This window comes from Salmo salar, chromosome 13 (genome assembly GCF_965601325.2).
Source record: "Salmo salar chromosome 13, fSalSal1, whole genome shotgun sequence".
Classification (NCBI taxonomy): Eukaryota; Metazoa; Chordata; class Actinopteri; order Salmoniformes; family Salmonidae; genus Salmo; species Salmo salar.
This window is the reverse complement of record NC_138303.1, coordinates 91,144,782-91,167,100: the sequence shown is the minus strand read 5'-3', so window position 1 is coordinate 91,167,100 and position 22,319 is coordinate 91,144,782. Positions and strand designations below refer to the sequence as shown.

Genomic DNA, 22,319 nt, shown 5'->3' with positions numbered 1-22,319 from the left:
CATTAGCTGTTTGTGTATTGGAACAGATTGTTTGTGAGTGCTGGGAGGAAATGAGGACATACAGAGAGAACTGTGTTTGTGTACAGGCATCTCTGAATCATAGGGGCTTCAAGGTCAGTACACATACCGGTAAATAACAAATACATGTTTACAGCTGAACACATTCCTTCATACATACCTGTAGGAGTGAAGGTGAATGATGGTACTGCAGGAACAAACCCAACCCAAACAGAGGAGGAGTGAATTAAAAGAAAAGGTGGTGGGAGAGAAAGAGAGAAGAAGGTTCATTTATTGATTGCAAAATAGACATTTCGTAAGCCTGTGAAAAAAGCCCCACAAAAACCGGCAGACATATTGACGCATGCACGCACACTCAAACACACACACACACAGTCAGATGAGGCTCCCTGTCCTGCATCAAGCAGGAACATGTGGCCTTATGGGTAATGGAGGTCACCTGTGGTCAGACGGAAGAAGATAACAGAGATAGCAGAACACATGTCTTATTACCTGGGTGACAGGCTTGTCCCTACTCTAACTGTGCCTCACCGGGAGAGGCGGCGGGCAGCGCCCTGGAAATGAGCCCTAAATGTCAGCGTTTGAATGTCAGCGTATTCTGGGATGTGCCGGCTCATCGTCACTACCCTTTGAGGTCTTCGAGTCAGGGGAAAAGATTAGACCAAACCAGTTTTATTTCATTTCTCCATATGAGATGTGGTTATCAGGTTCCTTACTTTGAGGATAAAAGCAGCTGACACTAGGCAAGTCGCATTATGGGCTACTGCTACCTTAATGTAAAAGCATTGGTTTCATGCATGTTAACATTAGAAGCCTCCTCCCTAAGTTTGTTTTATTCACTGCTTTAGCACACTCCGCAAACCCGGATGTCCTAGCCATGTCTGAATCCTGGCTTAGAAAGGCCACCAAAAATCCTAACTATAACTATCCTAACTATAACATTTTCCGACAAGATAGAACTGCCAAAGGGGGCGAAGTTGCAATCTACTGCAGAGATGGCCTGCAGAGTTCTGAAATACTATCCAGGTCTGTGCCCAAACAATTTGAGCATCTACTTTTAAAAATCCACCTTTCAGAAACAAGTCTCTCACCGTTGCAGCTTGCTATAGACCCCACTCAGCCCCCAGCTGTGCCCTGGACACCATATGTGAATTGATCGCCCCCCATCTATCTTCAGGGTTTGTACTGTTAGGTGACCTAAATTGGGACATGCTTAACACCCCGGCCGTCTACAATCTAATCTAGATGCCCTCAATCTCACACAAATTATCAAGAAACCTACCAGGTACAACCCTAAATCCGTAACCATGGGCACCCTCTTAGATATCATCCTGACCAACTTGCCCTCTAAATACACCTCTGCTGTCTTCAACCAGGATCTCAGCATTCACTGCCTCATTGCCTGCATGCGTAATGGGTCTGCAGTCAAACGACCACCCCTCATCACTGTCAAACGCTCCCTAAAACACTTCAGCGAGCAGGCTTTTCTAATCGACCTGGCCCGGGTATCCTGGAAGGATATTGACCTCATCCCGTCAGTAGAGGATGCCTGGTTGCACTTCAAAAGTGCTTTCCTCTCCATCTTAAATAAGCATGCCCCATTCAAAAAATGTAGAACTAAGAACAGATATAGCCCTTGGTTCACCCCAGACTTGACTGCCCTTGATCAGCACAAAAACATCCTGCGGAATTCTTCATTAGCATCGAATAGCCCCCGCGATATGCAACTTTTCAGGGAAGTCAGGAACCAATATACTCAGTCAGTTAGGAAAGCTAAGGCTAGCTTTTTCAAACAGAAATTTGCATCCTGTAGCACTAATTCCCCAAAACTTTGCCACTGCACCGAGGATAGGAAACACTGTCACCACCAATAAATCTACGATAATCGCTAATTTCAATAAGCATTTTTCCACGGCTAGCCATGCTTTCCACCTAGCTACCCTAACCCAGCCAACAGCTCAGCATCCCCCCACCCCCCCTTCACCCAAATCCAGACAGCTGATGTTCTGAAAGAAATGCAAAATCTGGATCTCTACAATTCAGCCGGGCTAGACAATCTGGACCCTCTCTTTCTAAAATGAAATTGTTGCAACCCCCATTACTAGCCTGTTTAACCTCTCTTTCGTATCATCTGAGATCCCCAAAGATTGGAAAACTGCCACGGTCTTCCCCCTCTTCAAAGGGGGAGACACTCTAGACCCAAACTGTTACAGACCTATATCCATCCTGCCCTGCCTTTCTAAAATCTTCGAAAGCCAAGTTAACAAACAGATCACCGACATTTCAATTCCCACTGTACCTTCTCCACTATGCAATCTGGTTTCCAAGCTGGTCATGGGTGCACCTCAGCCACGCTCAAGGTCCTAAACGATATCATAACTGCCATCGATAAAAGACAGTACTGTGCAGCCGTCTTCATCGACCTGGCCAAGGCTTCGACTCTGTCCATCACCGCATTCTTATTGGCAGACTCAACAGCCTTGGTTTCTCAAATGACTGCCTCGCCTGGTTCACCAACTACTTCTCAGATAGAGTTCAGTGTGTCAAATCGGAGGGCCTGTTGTCCGGACCTCTGGCAGTCTCTATGGGGGTGCCACAGGGTTTAATTCTCAGGTCGACTCTATTCTCTGTATATGTCTATGATGTCGCTCTTGCTGCTGGTGATTCTCTGATCCACCTCTAATAAGACAACCCCATTCTGTATACATCTGGCCCTTCTTTTGAAAACTGTGCTAGCAAACCTCCAAACGAGATCAACGCCATACAACACTCCTTCCGTGGCCTCCAACTGCTTTTAAATGCTAGTGAAACTAATTCCATGCTCTTCAACCGATTGCTGCCTGCACCCTCCCGCCCGAATGGCATCACTACTCTGGACGGTTCTGACCTAGAATATGTGGACAACTACAAATACCTAGGTGTCTGGTTAGACTGTAAACTCTCCTTCCAGACTCGCATTAAGTTTCTCCAATCCAAAATGAAATCTAGAATCGGCTTCCTATTTTGCAACAAAGCCTCCTCACTCATGCCACCAAACATACCCTCGTAAAACTGACTATTCTACCGATCCTTGACTTCGGCAATGTCATTTACAAAATGGCCCCCAACACTCTACTCAGCAAATTGGATGTAGTCTATCACAGTGCCATCTGTTTTATCACCAAAGCCCCATATATCACCCACCACTGTGACCTGTATGCTCTTGTTGTCTGGCCCTCACTACATATCCGTCGCCAAACCCACTGGCGCCAGGTCATCTATAAGTCTTTGCTAGGTAAAGCTCCACCTTATCTCAGCTCACTGGTCACCATTGCAACATCCACCCGTACCTGTACACAGCCAATCTGTATATAGCACACCAGACTACCTCATCCCCATATTATTACTTACCCTCTTGCTCTTTTGCACCTCATTATCTCTACTTTCACAACATCATCTGCACATCTATCACTCCAGTATTAATGCTAAATTCTAATTATTTTTGCCTCTAGGGCCTATTTATTGCCTACCTCCCTACTCTTCTACATTTGCACACACTGTACATAGATTTTTCTATTTTTCTTTTCTTTTGTGTTATTGACTGTACGTTTGTTTATGTGTAACTCTGTGTTGTTGTTTTTGTCGCACTGCTTTGCTTTATCTTGGCCAGGTCGCAGTTGTAAATTAGAACTTGTTCTCAACTAGCCTACCTGGTTAAATAAAGGTGAAATAAAAATACATCAAAAACATGTGATTGAAGTGAATAAATGCAATTACCCTGGTGACACAGAGGACAGTGTCCTGTCTCATGTGTGTCAGAGGGCTTAGGTTGCCAGTGTTCAGCTGAATGATCATAACACTAACCTAATGTCCCCCCTCTATCCACCTCCCCACATGTAATTACTATCACCATCCCAGTCTCTTCTCATATCCCTCCAATCTCTACACAACACAATATTAGCTGGGTGTGATCAACATTTGATAGTCTACTTACTTATTAAATAATCATATTTTCCCTAACCCCTAAGCCTAACCCTAAACTTACAAAATGTCCCCAGTTGATCAAATTCTTGATCCCCACAAGTATAGTTAAACATGTCCACTGATATATACACCCAAACCCACATCCACTACGGACCTTTGCGTATGCCAGCGTAGCTGCTGCTGAGGCCACTCCTCTTCTTGTGGTGGCGGTAGAGCCACACACTGAACACCATGAGGACCACCCAGCAGGTAGCACCGATGCCCGCGATGAACGCCGGCTGTTTTACCACGTCTGAGATCTGAGACAATGTGTCCTGGTCCTCACGACTGTCCATCATCTGACCTGTAGAGTCTGGGGGAGGAAGAGGAGGAGAGGAGATTGACATGAAGGACATGTATATAGTATAGTCCATCATAGAAAATTGACGGGAAAGAATTGAGGCAGATCCTGAAGGACAAACATCAATCCTTCAAAACATTAAAGTTCAACTGACGGGAAGGAGTCTGAGATGGAAAACAACATTACAGAGAGGAGACAGGAGAGTCAGCTGAAAGGAGATATCTCTAAATACATCTGGTCACACAATATGTCATGGAGAATGTTCTCAGTGCTAGGCCAAGAGGTGAGCTGGAGTGAATGGACTTCATCATGTAACTCTAAAAGCTTTATATTGGTAATGTGAAAAGGCTGGAATGTACTAAGACTGCGGAGAGGTGGAAAATCGAGTTGGAAATGTCTGTAGTGTGTGTGCTTTTTGTCACATATAGTGAACCTGAGACTAGGGCAGGGGAGGCTGAATGCAAATCATTTAACTGAAGGCATTGTGAGATGACTCAGAGACATATTCATGTTGGGACTTTAGATAGACACCTGTACTTTACATGTGTCATGGTGAGAACTGACACAGTGTGCAAATCACACAGACCATCTATCACATGGCTATAACTGAAAAGACCTTAGACAGGTAGCGATTGAACTGGTGTTGACCTGAAGCTTGTGAGTCGACAGACATAGATAATGGATTAACGCTGTTAATTGACCTCTTCTTTTCTTGGTTCTGAGATCAGATAACATTCATAATGTATTTTTACATACTCTAAACTTAGGGGAGACTATCAAGTGTTACAGTTGAGCAGCTCACCAAGTTGAAAGAAGGTGACATCGCTCTTGACCCCTGGGCCAGCACCGTTGCTAGCGGCGACCTCCACGCTGTAGCGTATCCCTGGCGCCAGGCTGGGGATTAGCACGGAGAAGGTGGAGCCATCTACTGTCCGGTTGACGTGGTAACGGCTCTCATTGCCTAGGCACCAGATCTGTAGAGGATAGGGTAAAAGAAGGAGTGTGATGGTGAGAGTCAGTGGAATTTTTTTCAGTAAATGCAAAAACTGTATTTGATGTGACATATCAACATTAGCCCACGACAGTGCCTCACATCAATGTGCTTAGTCCACCTCTGCTGAAGCAACTAAAAACACACAAACCCAAGGAAGTGAGAGGGAGAAAGTGGGAGGCTTGATATTCTGCTCCATACCTCTCTCTGTTTGTTACCCTCTTTCCTTCCGCAGAAAATCAAACCCTCTCTCCATCTTACCTTGTACTCCTGTACCATTCCGTTCTGTTCCTCCTCAGGAGGCGGTTGCCAAGCGACCAGGATGGCGGTCCCATTGGCATCACTCTTCGTCACGGTAACACCTCGGGGGGCTCCACTGGGGGCTGAGACGGGAACACACCGTCAGACAGATGCACAGACATCATGATGACATCAAAGACACCCACTCTCATTTGATCCTGTACATGTCACAGCTCCGCTCAGCGTCTGCCATGTCTCTTACTGAACATTATAGAACATTCAGTGACAATTCAGATCAGATTCAACTGCTTCACCTGCAGTAGTCAGATTATTCTCAATACAATAGGCGATGCAAGCTCTAAACAAGACTAATGTTACTGAACAGAATGATCATAAAGAGCAAATGAACAGCATGTGGAATAAATACAGATTGATATTGTAGAAGTTTTAAATTGTACGGGTATGGAACTAGAGTGAATAGCCACTGGGCACGGACGTCAGTTCAACGCATAGTTTTGATTTACATTTGGTTGAGTTGTCAACTAACGTGCATTCAATGTGAAATCAACAAAACATTTTACCATGTCATTGGATTTAGGTTAAAAGTTGGGTGAAAAAAAGATGAAATACCCTTACGTTGATGACTTTTTACAAATATAATCTGTTTTCCAGGTTGATTCAACATCCTCACATTTATTTTATTGGTTGAAATGATGTGGAAACAACGTTGATTCAACCAGTTTTTGCCCAGTGGGTACTTTGTATGGACGTTGTGATAATTGTTAGTATTTGTAAGATGAGAAGATAAAAAATCAAAAAAAATGTGTATACACAATGTTTTCTCTGACAAGCTGGGGCACTGAACGTTACACATATCTATCTATCTAGCCCAGCCCAGTACATCTTCTTGCAATTATCTGCCTAAGGGTATAAAACCCACATGAAGCCACAGGTCGATGTCGCAAGCTTGTCACCAGTATAATACAGGAATTGACTAAGCTGATGTTGTGATGAATGGTACGTTGCTCGAGCTCTAGTAATGCCTGGAGGCTTTGTGTGCTGTGCCACGGTGGTGGTGCTAGTCACCTGATGAGAGCAATTCAAGTGAATCAGTAGCGCGTTGGCCTCAGGAGCTTAGTCATCGCCTAGTTAAAGATAATGAAAGCAGGCATGTCTGTTGTCTCGGGCTGGCTGGGGCTCTACGCATGAACTCAGAAAACAATTAGCAGCGCAATTTGTCTGCACAGCTGCTGCTACACACTCATCTATACAGAATGCAGACACACATCAGGTTTAAACAATGTGAAACTCCCAAACCTCACCAATGTTGATTACTATGCAACAACCATACAGTAACACCCACACATCTCCGAAACAATTAGCACACTTTATTTGGATAGTACAGATTTTCCATCGGTAAAAGCTCTATAGATAGTATGACCAACTATCTGTTGATAAGCAACTGCTTGCTAAGGTTACGGTTAGGTTTAGAATAAGGGTTAGGGTAATGGTTAAGGTTAGGGCTAGGGTAAGGGTTAAGTTTAGGGTTAGGATAAGGGCAGTAGAGGCTTCTGAGGGGAGGACAGCTCATAATAATGGGCGGAACAGAGTAGATGGAATCGCATCAAACACATGGAAACCATGTGTTTGGTGTATTTGATACCATTCCACCTATTCCACTCTAGCCATTACCACGAGCCCATCCTCCCCAATTAAGGTGCCACCAACCTCTTGTGGATAAGGCTTAAGGTTAGGGTTAGAACTAGGGTTAGTAGAGAGTTTAAATAATGCTGATTGTCTGTAGATAGTCCATCTGTAGATGCTCTACAGACTATCCAAATAATGTTACTGAGATGTGTTATGGTTTCTCAGAAATCTCATTCATTTATTTCTACACGTGAAAGATTGATTTTGTCAACCACTTCCCTGGACTACTAAAACTCTCACAAAACAACCTACTCCATTCTAATACTGTAACTCCTGTATGAAACCTTTAATCTCCACTTAGACTTCCCATCACTACCCTCTCTAACAGAAGCCCTTGACCCCTGATCCCTGACTCCTGGCCTCAGCCTCTCACCTTCTTCAGGCGTCCTGGCCACCTTCACCTCGCTGTCTGCTCCCTGGAACTCATCAAAGAAGGGACGCACTTTGAACTCGTAGGTGACCCCCTTCTTCAGCTGAGGCACCACAGCACCGTCCTCTCCAGGGTTCCGCACCTCGAACACGCCCCACTGTCCCCCCGGCTGGCCCAGCTCCGCAGACGCTCTGTACATCACCTTGTAACCCTGGATGTATGGAGACTGCTGCTCCACCTAGTGGCAGAAAGGGGGAACAGATTTCTTAGAAGGCATCTAAAACACAACATAATTTTATAAGCAGTGTTATGACCATGTGTTCTCACTTTGAATTTTGGAACACATTCTAACGCTAGAAAAAGGAACCCTACTGTAAATTAGTCTATTAAATTGCTATTACATTTTGGTTGCCATGGCCACTGATATTTAATATTATAGTTCCAACCAAAACTATTTCATAGTAAGCCCTGGGATCTATGACACAAGTGTCAAAGAGCCATTACAACAGCAGGAAATGGTACAGCGATCTCAGATGATGGGCCAGTGTGTCACATGATGAAAAAAAACCAATACACGTTATAAAACCATAACTCTCCTGCTGCGTGTGTTGGGCTGTTAACCATATAATGAACATCCTCCAGGAGAAGTCTTTAGTTCTGTGCTATATTGCCCCCTAAGCCCACGGGGAGAGCTTAGGTTACACCCCCTCTCGTCTTCCAGAGCTCAGAGAAACCACAGCATGAGGTCATCATCAGCCACCAGTTTCCTGAGAGCCTGGGACTGGTTAGGACACTGCCAGAAGGGCACTGCTAACCAGCACGCAAAGAAACATGGGCCTCAGCGTTGGGTATCGTAGAAGGAAGCTAGGCTTTCATAAGCACTTTTTGAAAGACTAGGCCCAATACTTTTTACTTGGCAATGGCCCATAACAAAGTGTTCTCACCCATTTTAAAGGGGATCATGTTAATTTGTACTGTCCAGTGGCGTTATTAATAATTTTCGGTCCAAGTATGCGGAAAGCTCAAAAACTCTCCAGGCAGCCAAGTTCCACAGACGCTGGCCATGGGGAAGCCTTCTCCCTGTCAGTCTGGCTTTGGGCCTGCTCAGCTAAACTATTTACATTCTGTCTCTGTTTAGTACTGCACCCATGACATGTGCTCATTCATCACTGAGCCCCTTGGCCCTTCCTGGGGGAGAGAGGGAGAAACGCCTCACAACATATACAAGTCCTCTTTCATAGACCAGGATCAAAACTCACTCTGTCAGCACAGGTGGTCTTGATTAGGCCATTGGTACACATCCTACCCACAGCTCCACACAACTGGCTAAACAGCACAGTCTCTGCTCACTGCCTACAGACTCAACTATATGTTCTGAAGTACATTATTTCTCAATCAATCAAATTATATTTGTATAGCCTATTGTGAATATCACGCGGTCTTGATTAGGCCATCGGTCCAAATCCTACCAAAGGTTGAAACAGGTTCAGGGAACAGAACCGAAAACTGTAAAATAACAATCAGAACCGGGAACGAAAGTGATCTATACTGTTCCGGAACAGAACCGTTATTTTAAAATCATGGGAACTGGTTAATAATGTTATTTTACGTTTAGGGAATCTTTTTCTAGTCCCACAAAAACACAACAAAGTGCCTATGCAAAACCCTCACTCAGAAACCTTTTCCAGTTTCTGCCTGCTAGCTGAAAACCTTTATGTGTGTGTACGTGTGTGGCTACCTGCCCCTCCCCCTCCAAAGCATAGGCTACTGTAGCCTGTTGATGTTAAAAGCGTGATTCAGAAATTAGGGAGAGAGATTTTTTATTAGAGAAGAATGTATTCACTTTTTCAATGATACTTAAGGATACTATAGTTATCATCTTTCACATTGTAAGTCCAAAAAGGTAAGACATGTAAAAAAGATATATTTATATTTCAGAGGTTTAAAAAGAAACTGAAAGGAACAACATAAACCATCACTTTTTGGGGGTTGGAACCGGTTCAGAACTTGACTTTGCTGGTCGGAAAATTGGAACGTAATGAAAAAAATTATGGTTCTGTTCAGAATGAAACGATTGGAAAATAATTTAGGTTCCAACCCCTGCATCCTACCCACAGCTCTACACAGCTCTTATACAGCACATTCTATGCTCTCTGCTCTATGCCTCAACTATGTATTCTGAAGTACATTATTTCTCAATCAATCACATTAGCCTATTGTGAATATCAGTTATAGCCACGCAAGCACAGAAAGGTTTAGGGCAGGGTTGGGCAAACGTTTTGGCTCGAGGGCCACATTGGGATTTTGAAATTCAATGGAGGGCTGCAATTTATGGGGGACCAATTGTTAAAATCAATCTGCTGGGGCCTTCTGAGTGGCGCAGCGGTCTAAGGTACTGCATCGCAGTGCTTGAGGCATCACTAGAGACCCGGGTTCAATCCCAGGCTGTGTCACATGGGCTGGGAAACCCATGAGGTGGCGCACAATTGGCCCAGATTCGTCTGGGTTAGGAGATGGCTTGGTAGGCCGAGATTTCCTTGTCCCATCGCGCTCTAGAGACTCCTGTGGCGGGGCGGGCACATGCACGCTGACACGGTCGCCAGGTGTACGGTGGGCATTGTGTCAAGAAGCAGTGCGGCTTGGCTGGGTCGTGTTTCGGAGGATGCACGGCTTTCGAGCTTTGTCTCTCCCGAGTCCGTTCCGGGAGTTGCAGCGATGGGACAATTGAATACCATGAAATTGGGGAGAAAAAGGGGGTTAAAAAATTATTATTATTATGTTGTTGTTTTTTTATGTCTCAGAAGTTCCCGGTGGAACGGATACGGCCCGCGTGCCATACTTTGCCCCCCACTTGGTGAAGGGAGACCAACAGACCATGCAGTCTAAGAATCTGGGAGTAATCATTCACAATCAGCTGACACAGACAGACACTAGGGTAACTTTTCCTTAGGATGGACAGTATCGGCAGACGGCCCAGGCCCAGGTAGGTCGAGGGTCAGGGTTCTACTCACCGTCCACTGTACCCTGATGGAAGAGGAAGAGAGGATGGTGGGGTTGTGGAGATGGATCACCACATCCCCCAGCTCCCTCTGGATCTGACGATGGTCTACTCCCTGGCTGGTGGGAGGGGTGTCTGAGTGGGGGCACAGAGAGAGGAAAGGGTTCAAACAGATTGGCCATGTTACAGTGAGGGAAAAAAGTATTTGATCCCCTGCTGATTTTGTACGTTTGCCCACTGACAAAGAAATGATCAGTCTGTAATTTTAATGGTAGGTTTATTTGAACAGTGAGAGACAGAATAACAACAAAGAAAACAGAAAAACCCATGTCATAAATGTTATAAAATGATTTGCATTTCAATGAGGGAAATAAGTATTTGACCCCTCTGCAAAACATGACACGTGGTACTTGGTGGAAAACCCTTGTTGGCAATCACAGAGGTCAGACGTTTCTTGTAGTTTGCCACCAGGTTTGCACACATCTCAGGAGGGATTTTGTCCCACTCCTCTTTGCAGATCTTCTCCAAGTTATTAAGGTTTCGAGGCTGACATTTGGCAACTCGAACCTTCAGCTCCCTCCACATATTTTCTATGGGATTAAGATCTGGAGACTGGCTAGGCCACTCCAGGACCTTAATGTGCTTCTTCTTGAGCCACTCCTTGGTTGCCTTGGCCATGTGTTTGGGTCATTGTCATGCTGGAATACCCACCCACGACCCATTTTCAATGCCCTGGCTGAGGGAAGGAGGTTCTCACCCAAGATTTGACGGTACATGGCCCCGTCCATCGTCCCTTTGATGCGGTGAAGTTGTCCTGTCCCCTTAGCAGAAAAACACCCCCAAAGCATAATGTTTCCACCTCCATGTTTGACGGTGGGGATGGTGTTCTTGGGGTCATAGGCAGCATTCCTCCTCCTCCAAACACGGCGAGTTGAGTTGATGCCAAAGAGCTCTATTTTGGTCTCATCTGACCCAGTTGTCCTCTGAATCATTCAGATGTTCATTGGCAAACTTCAGACGGGCATGTATATGTGTTTCTTGAGCAGGGGGACCTTGCTGCAGGATTTCAGTCCTTCACGGCGTATTGTGTTACCAATTGTTTTCTTGGTAACTATGGTCCCAGCTGCCTTGAAATCATTGACAAGATCCTCCCGTGTAGATCTGGGCTGATTCATCACCGTTCTCATGATCATTGAAACTCCACGAGGTGAGATCTTGCATGGAGCCCCAGGCCGAGGGAGATTGACAGTTCTTTTGTGTTTCTTCCATTTGCGAATAATCGCACCAACTGTTGTCACCTTCTCACCATGCTGCTTGGCGATGGTCTTGTAGCCCATTCCAGCCTTGTGTAGGTCTACAATCTTGTCCCTGACATCCTTGGAGAGCTCTTTGGTCTTGGCCATGGTGGAGAGTTTGAAATCTGATTGATTGATTGCTTCTGTGGACAGGTGTCTTTTATACAGGTAACAAACTGAGATTAGGAGCACTCCCTTTAAGAGTGTGCTCCTAATCTCAGCTCGTTACCTGTATAAAAGACACCTGGGAGCCAGAAATCTTTCTGATTGAGAGGGGGTCAAATACTTATTTCCCTCATTAAAATGCAAATCAATTTATAACATTTTTGACATGCGTTTTTCTGGATTTTTTTGTTGTTATTCTGTCTCTCACTGTTCAAATAACCCTACCATTAAAATTATAGGTTACAATATGAGCACCACTAAGTCTCAGTGTCTCTGACATCAGCTAAATGTGACTCTATCATCAGGTAAAGCGTGTAGAGGAGAGGGTTATCTCACCTTGTGTCCTGACTGCATCAGTGATGGGGCTGGGGTCACTGAGGCCGTAGGCGTTGGCTGCTCTCACCAGAAACAGGTAAACTGCACCTGGCTTGAGGTTCTTCAGGACAAAGGTCTCCATCTTCACGTGGTCAGCCAGAGTCACCCAGCTACTCCCCGACGCGTGACTGCACAGATGGAGGAACAATGGTCAATCATTCACAACAGGCAAGGTCTTAAAAATGAGTGCATACACAACACATGCATATAGATACAGCCCTGAACACACATAATAGACACACATCTTGGCTCTCCTAGACTTACCTGAATACCTCAATGACATAGGAGATGGGTGTGGACCCAGCGTTTGGGTTGGATTTCCTAGACTTACCTGAATACCTCGATGACATAGGAGACGGGTGTGGACCCAGCATTTGGGTTGGAATTCCTAGACTGACCTGAATGCCTCGATGACATAAGAGGTGGGCGTGGCCCCAGCGTTTGGGTTGGAATTCCTAGACTGACCTGAATGCCTCAATGACATAAGAGGTGGGCGTGGCCCCAGCGTTTGGGTTGGAATTCCTAGACTTACCTGAATGCCTCAATGACATAAGAGGTGGGCGTGGCCCCAGTGTTTGGGTTGGATTTCCAGGACAGAGTGACTGAGGTGCGGCTCACGTCAGTCACGTCAGGCTTGGATGGGCCGCTGGGGATCAGGTTAGGGTCTGTGGGTCGACCTGGCTGGACTACTACTCCAAACTCTGCCACACACGAAACAGAGAGGTCAGAGTGGCAATCAAACAATCAAATAAATACCCATTTACTCACAGAAAGAATGACTCCAGAGAGTGAAAGATCATTATGATGTCCATAACCTACCTTCCACCTCCAGGTAAGCCCTCCAGGATGCCTCTCCACTGGGGCTGGACGCCACGCATGTGTAGACGCCTGTATCTCCAAGCTGAGGAGCAGAGACACAGAGACAGTGTAAGAGTGGATTCATTTGGTGGTGTATGTTGGTGGTGGTGTTACGCTGCCCCCTACCTTAGCGTAGCGGATCTGCAGGGCTCCTGTGTCTATCTGGGTGATGCGGGCCTCCTCGGGGGACACCATCACCCCGTCTTTCTTCCAGTGAACTGTTGGTGTGGGGGTCCCTGTTGCTTGGCAACCCAGGACCACTGTGCTGTCCACAGGTACCGTATGATTGGACGGGCCCTGTCGGATCACAGGAGGGGGGCGGTCCGACACCACTATTCAAAAGAGAGCGGGAGAATGTACTGTTTAATACCAGTTATACTGTGAGAGTAAATAGTTCTCTATCACCCCTTCAGCTAGAGAGAGAAATAAAACATGTATAGAAGAGAATGGAAGGGGGAACGACAGAGAAAATCAAGGGCAGATGTGATGTGAGAGATATTGAGGGAAATTGATACGAGGAGAAACAATAGGAGTGATCGGTTGGGGCAGTGGAGGGAATAGAAATCAGATTATCCCAAAGCCCAGAGCAACTGGCTAATCACTGGGAAGTAGCAGGAACAGTAGGAGCAGGCAATAGCCAGAGCACCACAGACCAACTAATAACAAATCCCATTTAGACAGCAGTCACGCAGCCATCACTCTCCCACTTCACAACCTTGTGGAAATAGGGGGGAAAAAAGCTCTCCAAAATCAGAGGCAGAGGGAAAAATAATGGAAACACCTTGAAAACCGCCAGAGGTAATGGCAGCAAGTTATTTCCATACAAATACACCTCGCAAACAGGGAGGGAGGAGGGGGAGAGAGGTGGGGGAAGGGAGAGGGGAGAGACGGGTAGGCCTATTCACTTGAAGGAAATATAAGGGATAGCAGAGTGAGAAGTCCTACTTGGATTAAACACGCTACATCCTTGTTTCATTTCCATTAAGTGTAATTGAGTGTACATTACGTCGGTGACTCTTATTTCTCCGGTGCGACACCTTGGCGGCTGCAGAAAGCGTTATCATCAGCATATGATTACCCAGCTACCACTGCTGAAGTCACCTTTATGCACAGACAATGCTTGCCGCCTGTACCAGCCTCAGGCAATTATGTGAATTAACTTAATATATGTACATAGTGAAGACACACACACATGCGCACGCATGCTCAGACTCAAGTCAGTTTATTATAACCAAGTAAACTTTGCTGGTGGTGATGGTTGCTGTAATTACAGTTGTAGGCCTTTGAGCCAAACTCACCATTTTAATTCAGTTTTTAATAACTGATGCAATTATCAGGATTATCATCATTCGGTTCACCAGCATGACATTAGGGAGGAGAACGAAAGGTGTCTGTGTTTAAATATGTGTGTGTGTGTATGTGTGTGTGTGTAAAAATGTGTGTGTGTGAAAATGTGAGGGTTTTGGGGGAGGGTTCAGTTTGGAAGGAGGGGATGGGCAGTCTGCATGCACGGTGTCACCATGGGAACAGGGGGTTTGGAGTCCAAACGCCTGCAGCTGAGGGTTCCTGAATTCACTCCAACAACAATTAGTAACAGTAAGAAACAATGAACCATAGAGGACACAGCATCTCAGCAGTCTACAGGAAAGGCTGATCTGCCATACATCCAGTCAGCAAAGCAGCAAGTAGCTATTCAGCTACACAGTGGTGATTTTTTTTGTCATGACATTGGAGGCCACAGATTCTGTGTTTTCCAATCATGGAGAGACAACTCAGCCAACCAGGCCAGTGGAGTCAACTTGCATAACGGAGGAGCTTTGGTCAGTTGATTATAGGAAACCCTTCTCCCCTCCCTCCCTCCCTCCCTCCCTCCCTCCCTCCCTCCCTCCCTCCCTCCCTCCCTCCCTCCCTCCCTCCCTCCCTCCCTCACTCACTCACTCCCTCCCTCACTCACTGTCAGTGACCTCCAGCAGGGCCTTGGTGATGACGGAGCCAGCGATGTTGAGGGCCTGACAGCTGTAGTAGCCGGCGTCAGAGCGCTGGGCATCTGCGATGGTCAGACTGCCAGTCTGGGACACAGAGAGACGGCTGAAGGGCTGAGGAGGCTGGTAGGAGAATAGCAGGCTCTGGAGGACAGAGAGAAAGAGACAGAGGGGTCTTGAGACTGGAATTACATGCCTATGCTTGAGACATCCACTGGACATGGTGTTATCAATATCCTATATCCTACACTAGGATATGGATCAATAACTTAAACTCTATGCATCTACATTTATAAATTAGATGGACTAGATGGTATCTCACATTGCTTCCCTCCCTCTGCCAGAAGATAGCAGGCTGGGGGTTGCCAGTGGCCTCACACTGGAAGGTGACCGTTCTCCCCACCGCCACCACCTGGTTTCTTGGGCGCATGGCGAACGCTGGGGGCACTGCAGGGGTGGAGAGATGGGGCTTGGTTAACAGGACAAGCCATGAAAAACTTTGCAAGCATTGCAATATAATAATAGAATAAACAACTAAAATCTCCTAGAAATAGGATGACATAATGATGATAACTTACCAGTGAAGACTACAAGAGAAGAGAAGAGAAGAGACACAAACACGGGAGATGAATAATGATGGCACATGCAATGGGAAAAGATTATCAGTCAATCATTAAACATTTTCAACAAACACTTTGATGAATGAATACATGACTGAGTAAATTAATGGAACAAACAACAATCTGATACACAGTGGGGGCATGAGGCGCAGAAGCTCTGTTTGTGTGCTAGACTACTTTCCAGTCATTAATGGGGGATATGCGTGGTAGGGTGTGTTGACTGAGGCTGGTCTTCGGAGGAGTCGGCTTGTGTGTTTAATGAAGGGGACCCCAATGGGAGAATGCTTTAGTGTGTGTTTGACTGTAAATACATCTCCCTCCCTCTATCTGAATTCCTCAACACTAGCAAAACACACACATGTAGTTACTGTGGACATACACACTCTCACACACACACACACATTACAGCAATTTACCTTTTACTATTTTATCACTATTACACTATTAATAGTGATAAGTGGAAATCTCCTTTCTTAAAGACACGAAGAGAAAGTCCAGAACACAGAGAGACATATGAGACCATAAAGAAAGGATCAAACAAAGGGAGGAGAGAAAGGGGGGACACAGAGAGGAGAAAGCAGTGTGTTGTTGTTGTTGGATTTGGCTGTGCCCTCTGAACCCTCTAACCCTCTAACCCCCACCCCTGACAGCCATATTTTCAGAGCGGGACTTGATGAATATGTGACCATGGACGTCATAAGAGCCGAGGTCCAGCTCCCAGCATGCCATGCTGTATGGTAAAGGAAGTGGAGTGTCCTGCCTGAGTGTGTTGAGCTCAGACCAGACCCCCCTCTACGGGCTACATACGCAGCCAGCTACAGGCTCCCACCATATTTCATAAAGTCGTATGTAATTATTTCCATTGACCAATTACTATGCCTCTGGAGAACGCCATGTTTCCTTCACTATGTTTGTCTGTGTAATATTTAGGACCCAGGATCTTGGAGGAAAACATTTCCTTGGCATATGCATGCACACACGCACACAGACACACACAAACACATAACATTGTTGGAAGTGTTTGAAAGGTTTGGTGTCGTGCTTATAGGTCCACACTGAAAGCTAATGTGATGACCCCTGACATGTAGCTTGTGTTTTATGGAGCTATCTGGGGCCAGAGGCATGGCGTCCCCTGGCAGGCTTATGGGGTGACTGGAGGTGGTGCTGAGGGGACACGTGAGCTCTTGTGTTTGGTCAGTTGAATGGGCAGTGAAAGGTGAAGATAGAGTGTGAGAGTATATCTTGAAGCGTGTGTGTGAATGTGTGCCTCGCACATGCGTGTGGGTGTGTATTTGCGTTGATGTGTAAGTGCGTGCCTGTGTGTGTGTCGTGCATCTGTGTGCCCCTTTTTGTCATGCATGTATGTGCCCCTGTGTGTGCCCCTGTGCGTGCCCCTATGTGTACCCCTGTGTGAGCCCCCAGTGGGTGCCCACATGTGTGTGCCCCTGTGTGTGTCCCTGTGTGTGCCTCCTGTGTGTGCACCCCTGTGTGTGTTCGTATGTGTGCCCCTGTGTGTGTGTCCTTGTGTGTGCCCTTGTGAGCCCCCATGTGTGTGCCCCTGTGTGTGCCCCTGTGTGTGTGTCCCTGAGTGTGTGTGTGTTCCTGAGTGTGTGTGTGTCCCTGAGTGTGCGCGTGTCCCTGTGTGTGTGTGTGTGTGTGTGTGTGTGTGTGTGTGTGTGTGTGTGTGTGTGTGTGTGTGTGTGTGTGTGTGTGTGTGGTGTGTGTGTGTGTGTGTGTGTGTGTGTGTGTGTGTGTGTGTATTACTATGTGTGCTCAGTAGGGCTGCTGGGACACAGCATTCCCAACCCTTGAAGACCCATTGGACCTGTTGACTCAAAGGTGTGAAAACCTTGCATGTGAAAAGCCTTGGAGTGTTGGGTTGAGTTACAAGGCCAGCCAGTCCTGCAGCCTGTTTGGAACAGAGTTACAACCCCCCAGTAAACACACAAACCTGAGGGAAAAGAAAGGGGGATGGATTCTACTACAGCTCCATGTGCTGGATTAACTAAAACAGACACTCGGAGACTGGAACTCTGGGTGTCGAGCTAGGCCTATAGAGCCTTATTGACTGAGGGCTTCATTTCTCTGTGAAGGCTGTGGCACACTGAGTTTTATTGGAGATTAACAGGGATATGCATGGATAGAGAGAGAGAGAGAGAGAGAGAGAGAGAGAGAGAGAGAGATAGAGAGAAAGACAGAAAGGGAAAGAGAATGAATGAACGAACGAACGAACGAACGAACGAACGAACGAACGAACGAACGAACGAACGTGAATGAATGAATGAATGAATGAATGAATGAATGAATGAGGCAGAATAGTTGTAAGAACAGAAAAGGGTGAGAAATGAAGACTTGACTTTGAGGAGGAAATACATTAAAACGCTACAAGATGATCTGGAGTGTTGGCACTAGTTAAAGTGTGATCAACAACCTCATTAAAAGTGTTAGGTGATGGAAAATATGCCAAATAAAAAAGAATGAATAACAACTTTTTTTTTAAATAACAGCTTAGCCTTGGTGTGTTGGGATTGAAAGCAGCTCGACTGGAGTGGGGATCCAATATGCTTTGATTTTTACTACTGATAACGTGGCCTGGCTGCCCCAATAACACGGCCAGACTGTTTAAAGAGGAAACAAACCCTTAATCTCCTGCCTGCCCTGTGGATATGTTCAAACACAGCAAGCCCACTAGACTGTTTATGTTTGGGGCAGAAAACAGAGAAACCATGGAGCTATGTTTCATTTATGTCAGTAATTATCTTTTTGTTTTGTCATGATTTGGTTGGGTCTAATTGTGTTGCTGTCCTGGGGCTCTGTGGGGTCTGTTTGTGTTTAAGAACAGAGCCCCAGGACAGCAACACAATTACATCCAACCAAATCATGAGAAAACAAAAAGATACAGCGGCTTGCGACAGAATTCACCCCCCTTGGCATTTTTCCTATTTTGTTGCCTTACAACCTGGAATTAAAATTGATTTTTGGGGAGTTTGTATCATTTGATTTACACAACATGACTTCCACTTTGAAGATGCTAAATATATTTTCTTGTGAAACAAACAAGAAATAAGACAAAAAAAAAACAGAAAACTTGAGCGTGCATAACTATTCAAAATCAATACTTTGTAGAGCCACCTTTCTCAGCAATTACAGCTGCAAGTCTCTTGGGGTATGTCTCTATAACATTGACACATCTAGCCACTGGGATTTTTGCCCATTCTTCAAGGCAAAACTGCTCCTTCAAGTTGGATGGGTTCCTGCTGATATACAGCAATCTTTAAGTCATACCACAGATTCTCAATTGAGATCTGGGCTTTGACTAAGCCATTCCAAGACATTTAAATGTTTCCCCTTAATAACCTGTTGGGGATAGGGGGCAGTATTGACATGGCCGGATAAAAAACGTACCCGATTTAATCTGGTTACTACTCCTGCCCAGTAACTAGAATATGCATATAATTATTGGCTTTGGATAGAAAACACCCTAAAGTTTCTAAAACTGTTTGAATGGTGTCTGTGAGTATAACAGAACTCATATGGCAGGCAAAAACCTGAGAAGATTCCTTATAGGAAGTGCCCTCTCTGACAAGATCTTGTTCTTCTTGTCTCTGTTTATTGAAGACTGAGGATCTTTGCTGTAACGTGACACTTACTTACTTTATTTTCTTTCGTCTTTTTACCTAAACGCAGATTCCTGGTCGGAATATTATCGCTTTTTTACGAGAAAAATTGCATAAAAATGTATTTTAAACAGCGGTTGACATGCTTCGAAGTACGGTAATGGAATATTTAGACATTTTTTGTCACGAAATGCGCCGTGCTCGTCACCCTTCTTTACCATTCGGATAGTGTCTTGAACGCACGAACAAAACGCCGCTATTTGGATATAACAACGGATTATTTGGGACCAAACCAACATTTGTTATTGAAGTAGAAGTCCTGGGAGTGCATTCTGACGAAGAACACCAAAGGTAATAACATTTTTCTTATAGTAAATCTGACTTTGGTGAGTGCTAAACTTGCTGGGTGTCTAAATAGCCAGCCCTGTGATGCCGGGCTATCTACTGAGAATATTGCAAAATGTGCTTTCACCGAAAAGCTATTTTAAAATCGGACATATCGAGTGCATAGAGGAGTTCTGTATCTATAATTCTTAAAATAATTGTTATGCTTTTTGTGAACGTTTATCGTGAGTAATTTAGTAAATTTTTAGTAAATTCACCGGAAGTTTGCGGGGGATATGCTAGTTCTGAACGTCACATGCTAATGTAAAAAGCTGGTTTTCGATATAAATATGAACTTGATTGAACAAAACATGCATGTATTGTATAACATAATGTCCTAGGTGTGTCATCTGATGAAGCTCATCAAAGGTTAGTGCTGCATTTAGCTGTCTTCTGGGTTTTTGTGACATTATATGCTAGCTTGAAAAATGGGTGTCTGATTATTTCTGGCTGGGTACTCTGCTGACATAATCTAATGTTTTGCTTTCGTTGTAAAGCCTTTTTGAAATCGGACAGTGTGGTTAGATTAACGAGAGTCTTGTCTTTAAAATGGTGTAAAATAGTCATATGTTTGAGAAATTGAAGTAATAGCATTTCTAAGGTATTTGAATAACGCGCCACAGGATTCCACTGGCTGTTACGTAGGTGGGACGATTTCGTCCCGCCGACCCTAGAGAGGTTAAATATTTTTTTTAAATATTCATGTTTTGCTTTTGCTGTAAAGCCTTTTTGAAATCGGACAACGTGGTTCGATTCAGGAGGGGTGTATCTATAAAACGGTGTAAAATAGTCATATGTTTGAGAAATTGAAGTTATAGCATTTATGAGGTTTTGCATTTCGCGCGACGCGATTCCACTGGCTGTTGATTAGGGTGGGACGCCCAGACAGGTTAAACCACTCAAGTGTTGCTTTAGCAGTATGCTTAGGGTCATTGTCCTGCTGGAAGGTGAACCTCCGTCCCAGTCTCAAATCTTTGGAAGACTAGAACATGTTTCCCTCAAGGATTTCCCTGTATTCAGACATAGTGTTTTCCTTGATGGCCATAAATATCAATTTTAGTCTCAGCTGACCAGAGTACCTTCTTCCATATGTTTGGGGAGTCTTTTGGCGTACACCAAATGTGTTTGCTTATTTTTTTCTTTAAGCAATGGATTTTTTCTGGTCACTCTTCCGTAAAGCCCAGCTCTGTGGAGTGTACGGCTTAAAGTGGTCCTATGGACAGATATTCCAATCTCCGCTGTGGAGCTTTGCAGCTCCTTCAGGGTTATCTGTTAAAAGTTTCTGATATTTTTTTATAACCCTCTACTTCTCCACAACTTTGTCCCTGACCTGTTTGGAGAGCTCCTTGGTCTTCATGGTGCCGTTTGCTTGGTGGTGCTTAATGGTGTTGCAGACTCTGGGGCATTTAATAACAGGTATATATACTGAGATCATGTGACACTTAGATTGCACACAGGTGGACATTGTTTAACTAATTATGTGACTTCTGAAGGTAATTGGTTGCACCAGATCTTATTTAGGGGCTTCATAGCAAAGGGGATGAATACATATGCCCGCACCACTTTCCGTATTTTTTTTTATTTGAATTTTTTAAAACAAGTTATTGTTTAAATTTCACTTCACCAATTTGACAGAGAGGCAGGCAGGTTTAGTGTAGAGTAGATTCTGTAATTGGAACCATGTCATTTCCCTGCATGGGACTCAGGCTTGTCTTTAATTAAGCCCTGCTCCTCCTCACTGTCTGTCTATCTCTCTCTTGCTTCGTGTCACTGTGTGTGTGTGTGTGTGTGTGTGTGTGTGTGTGTGTGTGTGTGTGTGTGTGTGTGTGTGTGTGTGTGTGTGTGTGTGTGCGCGCATGTGTGTGTGCGCACATGTTTGTATATGCGCGTGTGTGTGCGCATTCGTGTACACGCAAGTGTGTGTGAGTAGTGGGGTGTTGCTGCTCATTTCCTGCCATCAGTCCCTGTGCTGTGGGGGTCATTGTGGAAGGGAATCCCTGCTCATAAATGAAACCACTTCCTGGTGCCTCATCAACACTCCCATCGGGGCACCTATTCAGAACTGTTACACTGATCCAGTCATGGTTAGACTATGAGTTGAACGAGTAGGGAACAAGGCAAGTAGAGTGCTGAATGCTGCTATGATATGAACTCAAGCCAAGTAAATACAGTTGACATCGGAAGTTTACATACACCTTAGCCAAATACATTTAAACTCAGCTTTTCACAATTCCTGACATTCAATCATTGTAAAAATTCCCTGTCTTAGGTCAGTTAGGATGACCACTTTATTTTAAGAATGTGAAATGTCAGAATAATCGGAGAGAGAATTATTTATTTCAGCTTGTATTTTTTTCATCACATTCCCAATGGGTCAGACATACACTCAATTAGTA

At 45.0% G+C, this 22,319-nt stretch overlaps 1 protein-coding gene across 3 annotated transcripts in view; it reads right to left on the bottom strand.

Annotated features, from left to right (window-relative positions):
- LOC106568094 (roundabout homolog 1) overlaps window positions 1-22,319 on the bottom strand; it is a 261,979-nt gene that overhangs the window by 5,758 nt on the left and 233,902 nt on the right. For 2 of the 3 annotated variants that reach the window (XM_082960436.1, XM_082960438.1), the window contains 12 exons: window positions 15,625-15,749; window positions 15,275-15,446; window positions 13,447-13,652; window positions 13,282-13,363; window positions 12,995-13,163; window positions 12,424-12,590; window positions 10,641-10,762; window positions 7,633-7,867; window positions 5,574-5,695; window positions 5,124-5,295; window positions 4,136-4,333; window positions 179-205 (listed from right to left, as the gene is read on the bottom strand). In XM_082960436.1, coding sequence (XP_082816562.1) covers window positions 179-205; window positions 4,136-4,333; window positions 5,124-5,295; window positions 5,574-5,695; window positions 7,633-7,867; window positions 10,641-10,762; window positions 12,424-12,590; window positions 12,995-13,163; window positions 13,282-13,363; window positions 13,447-13,652; window positions 15,275-15,446; window positions 15,625-15,749 — 1,797 coding nt within the window. The remainder of the gene's footprint in view (window positions 1-178; window positions 206-4,135; window positions 4,334-5,123; window positions 5,296-5,573; window positions 5,696-7,632; window positions 7,868-10,640; window positions 10,763-12,423; window positions 12,591-12,994; window positions 13,164-13,281; window positions 13,364-13,446; window positions 13,653-15,274; window positions 15,447-15,624; window positions 15,750-22,319) is intronic. The other variant, XM_082960437.1, reaches the window with a different exon arrangement.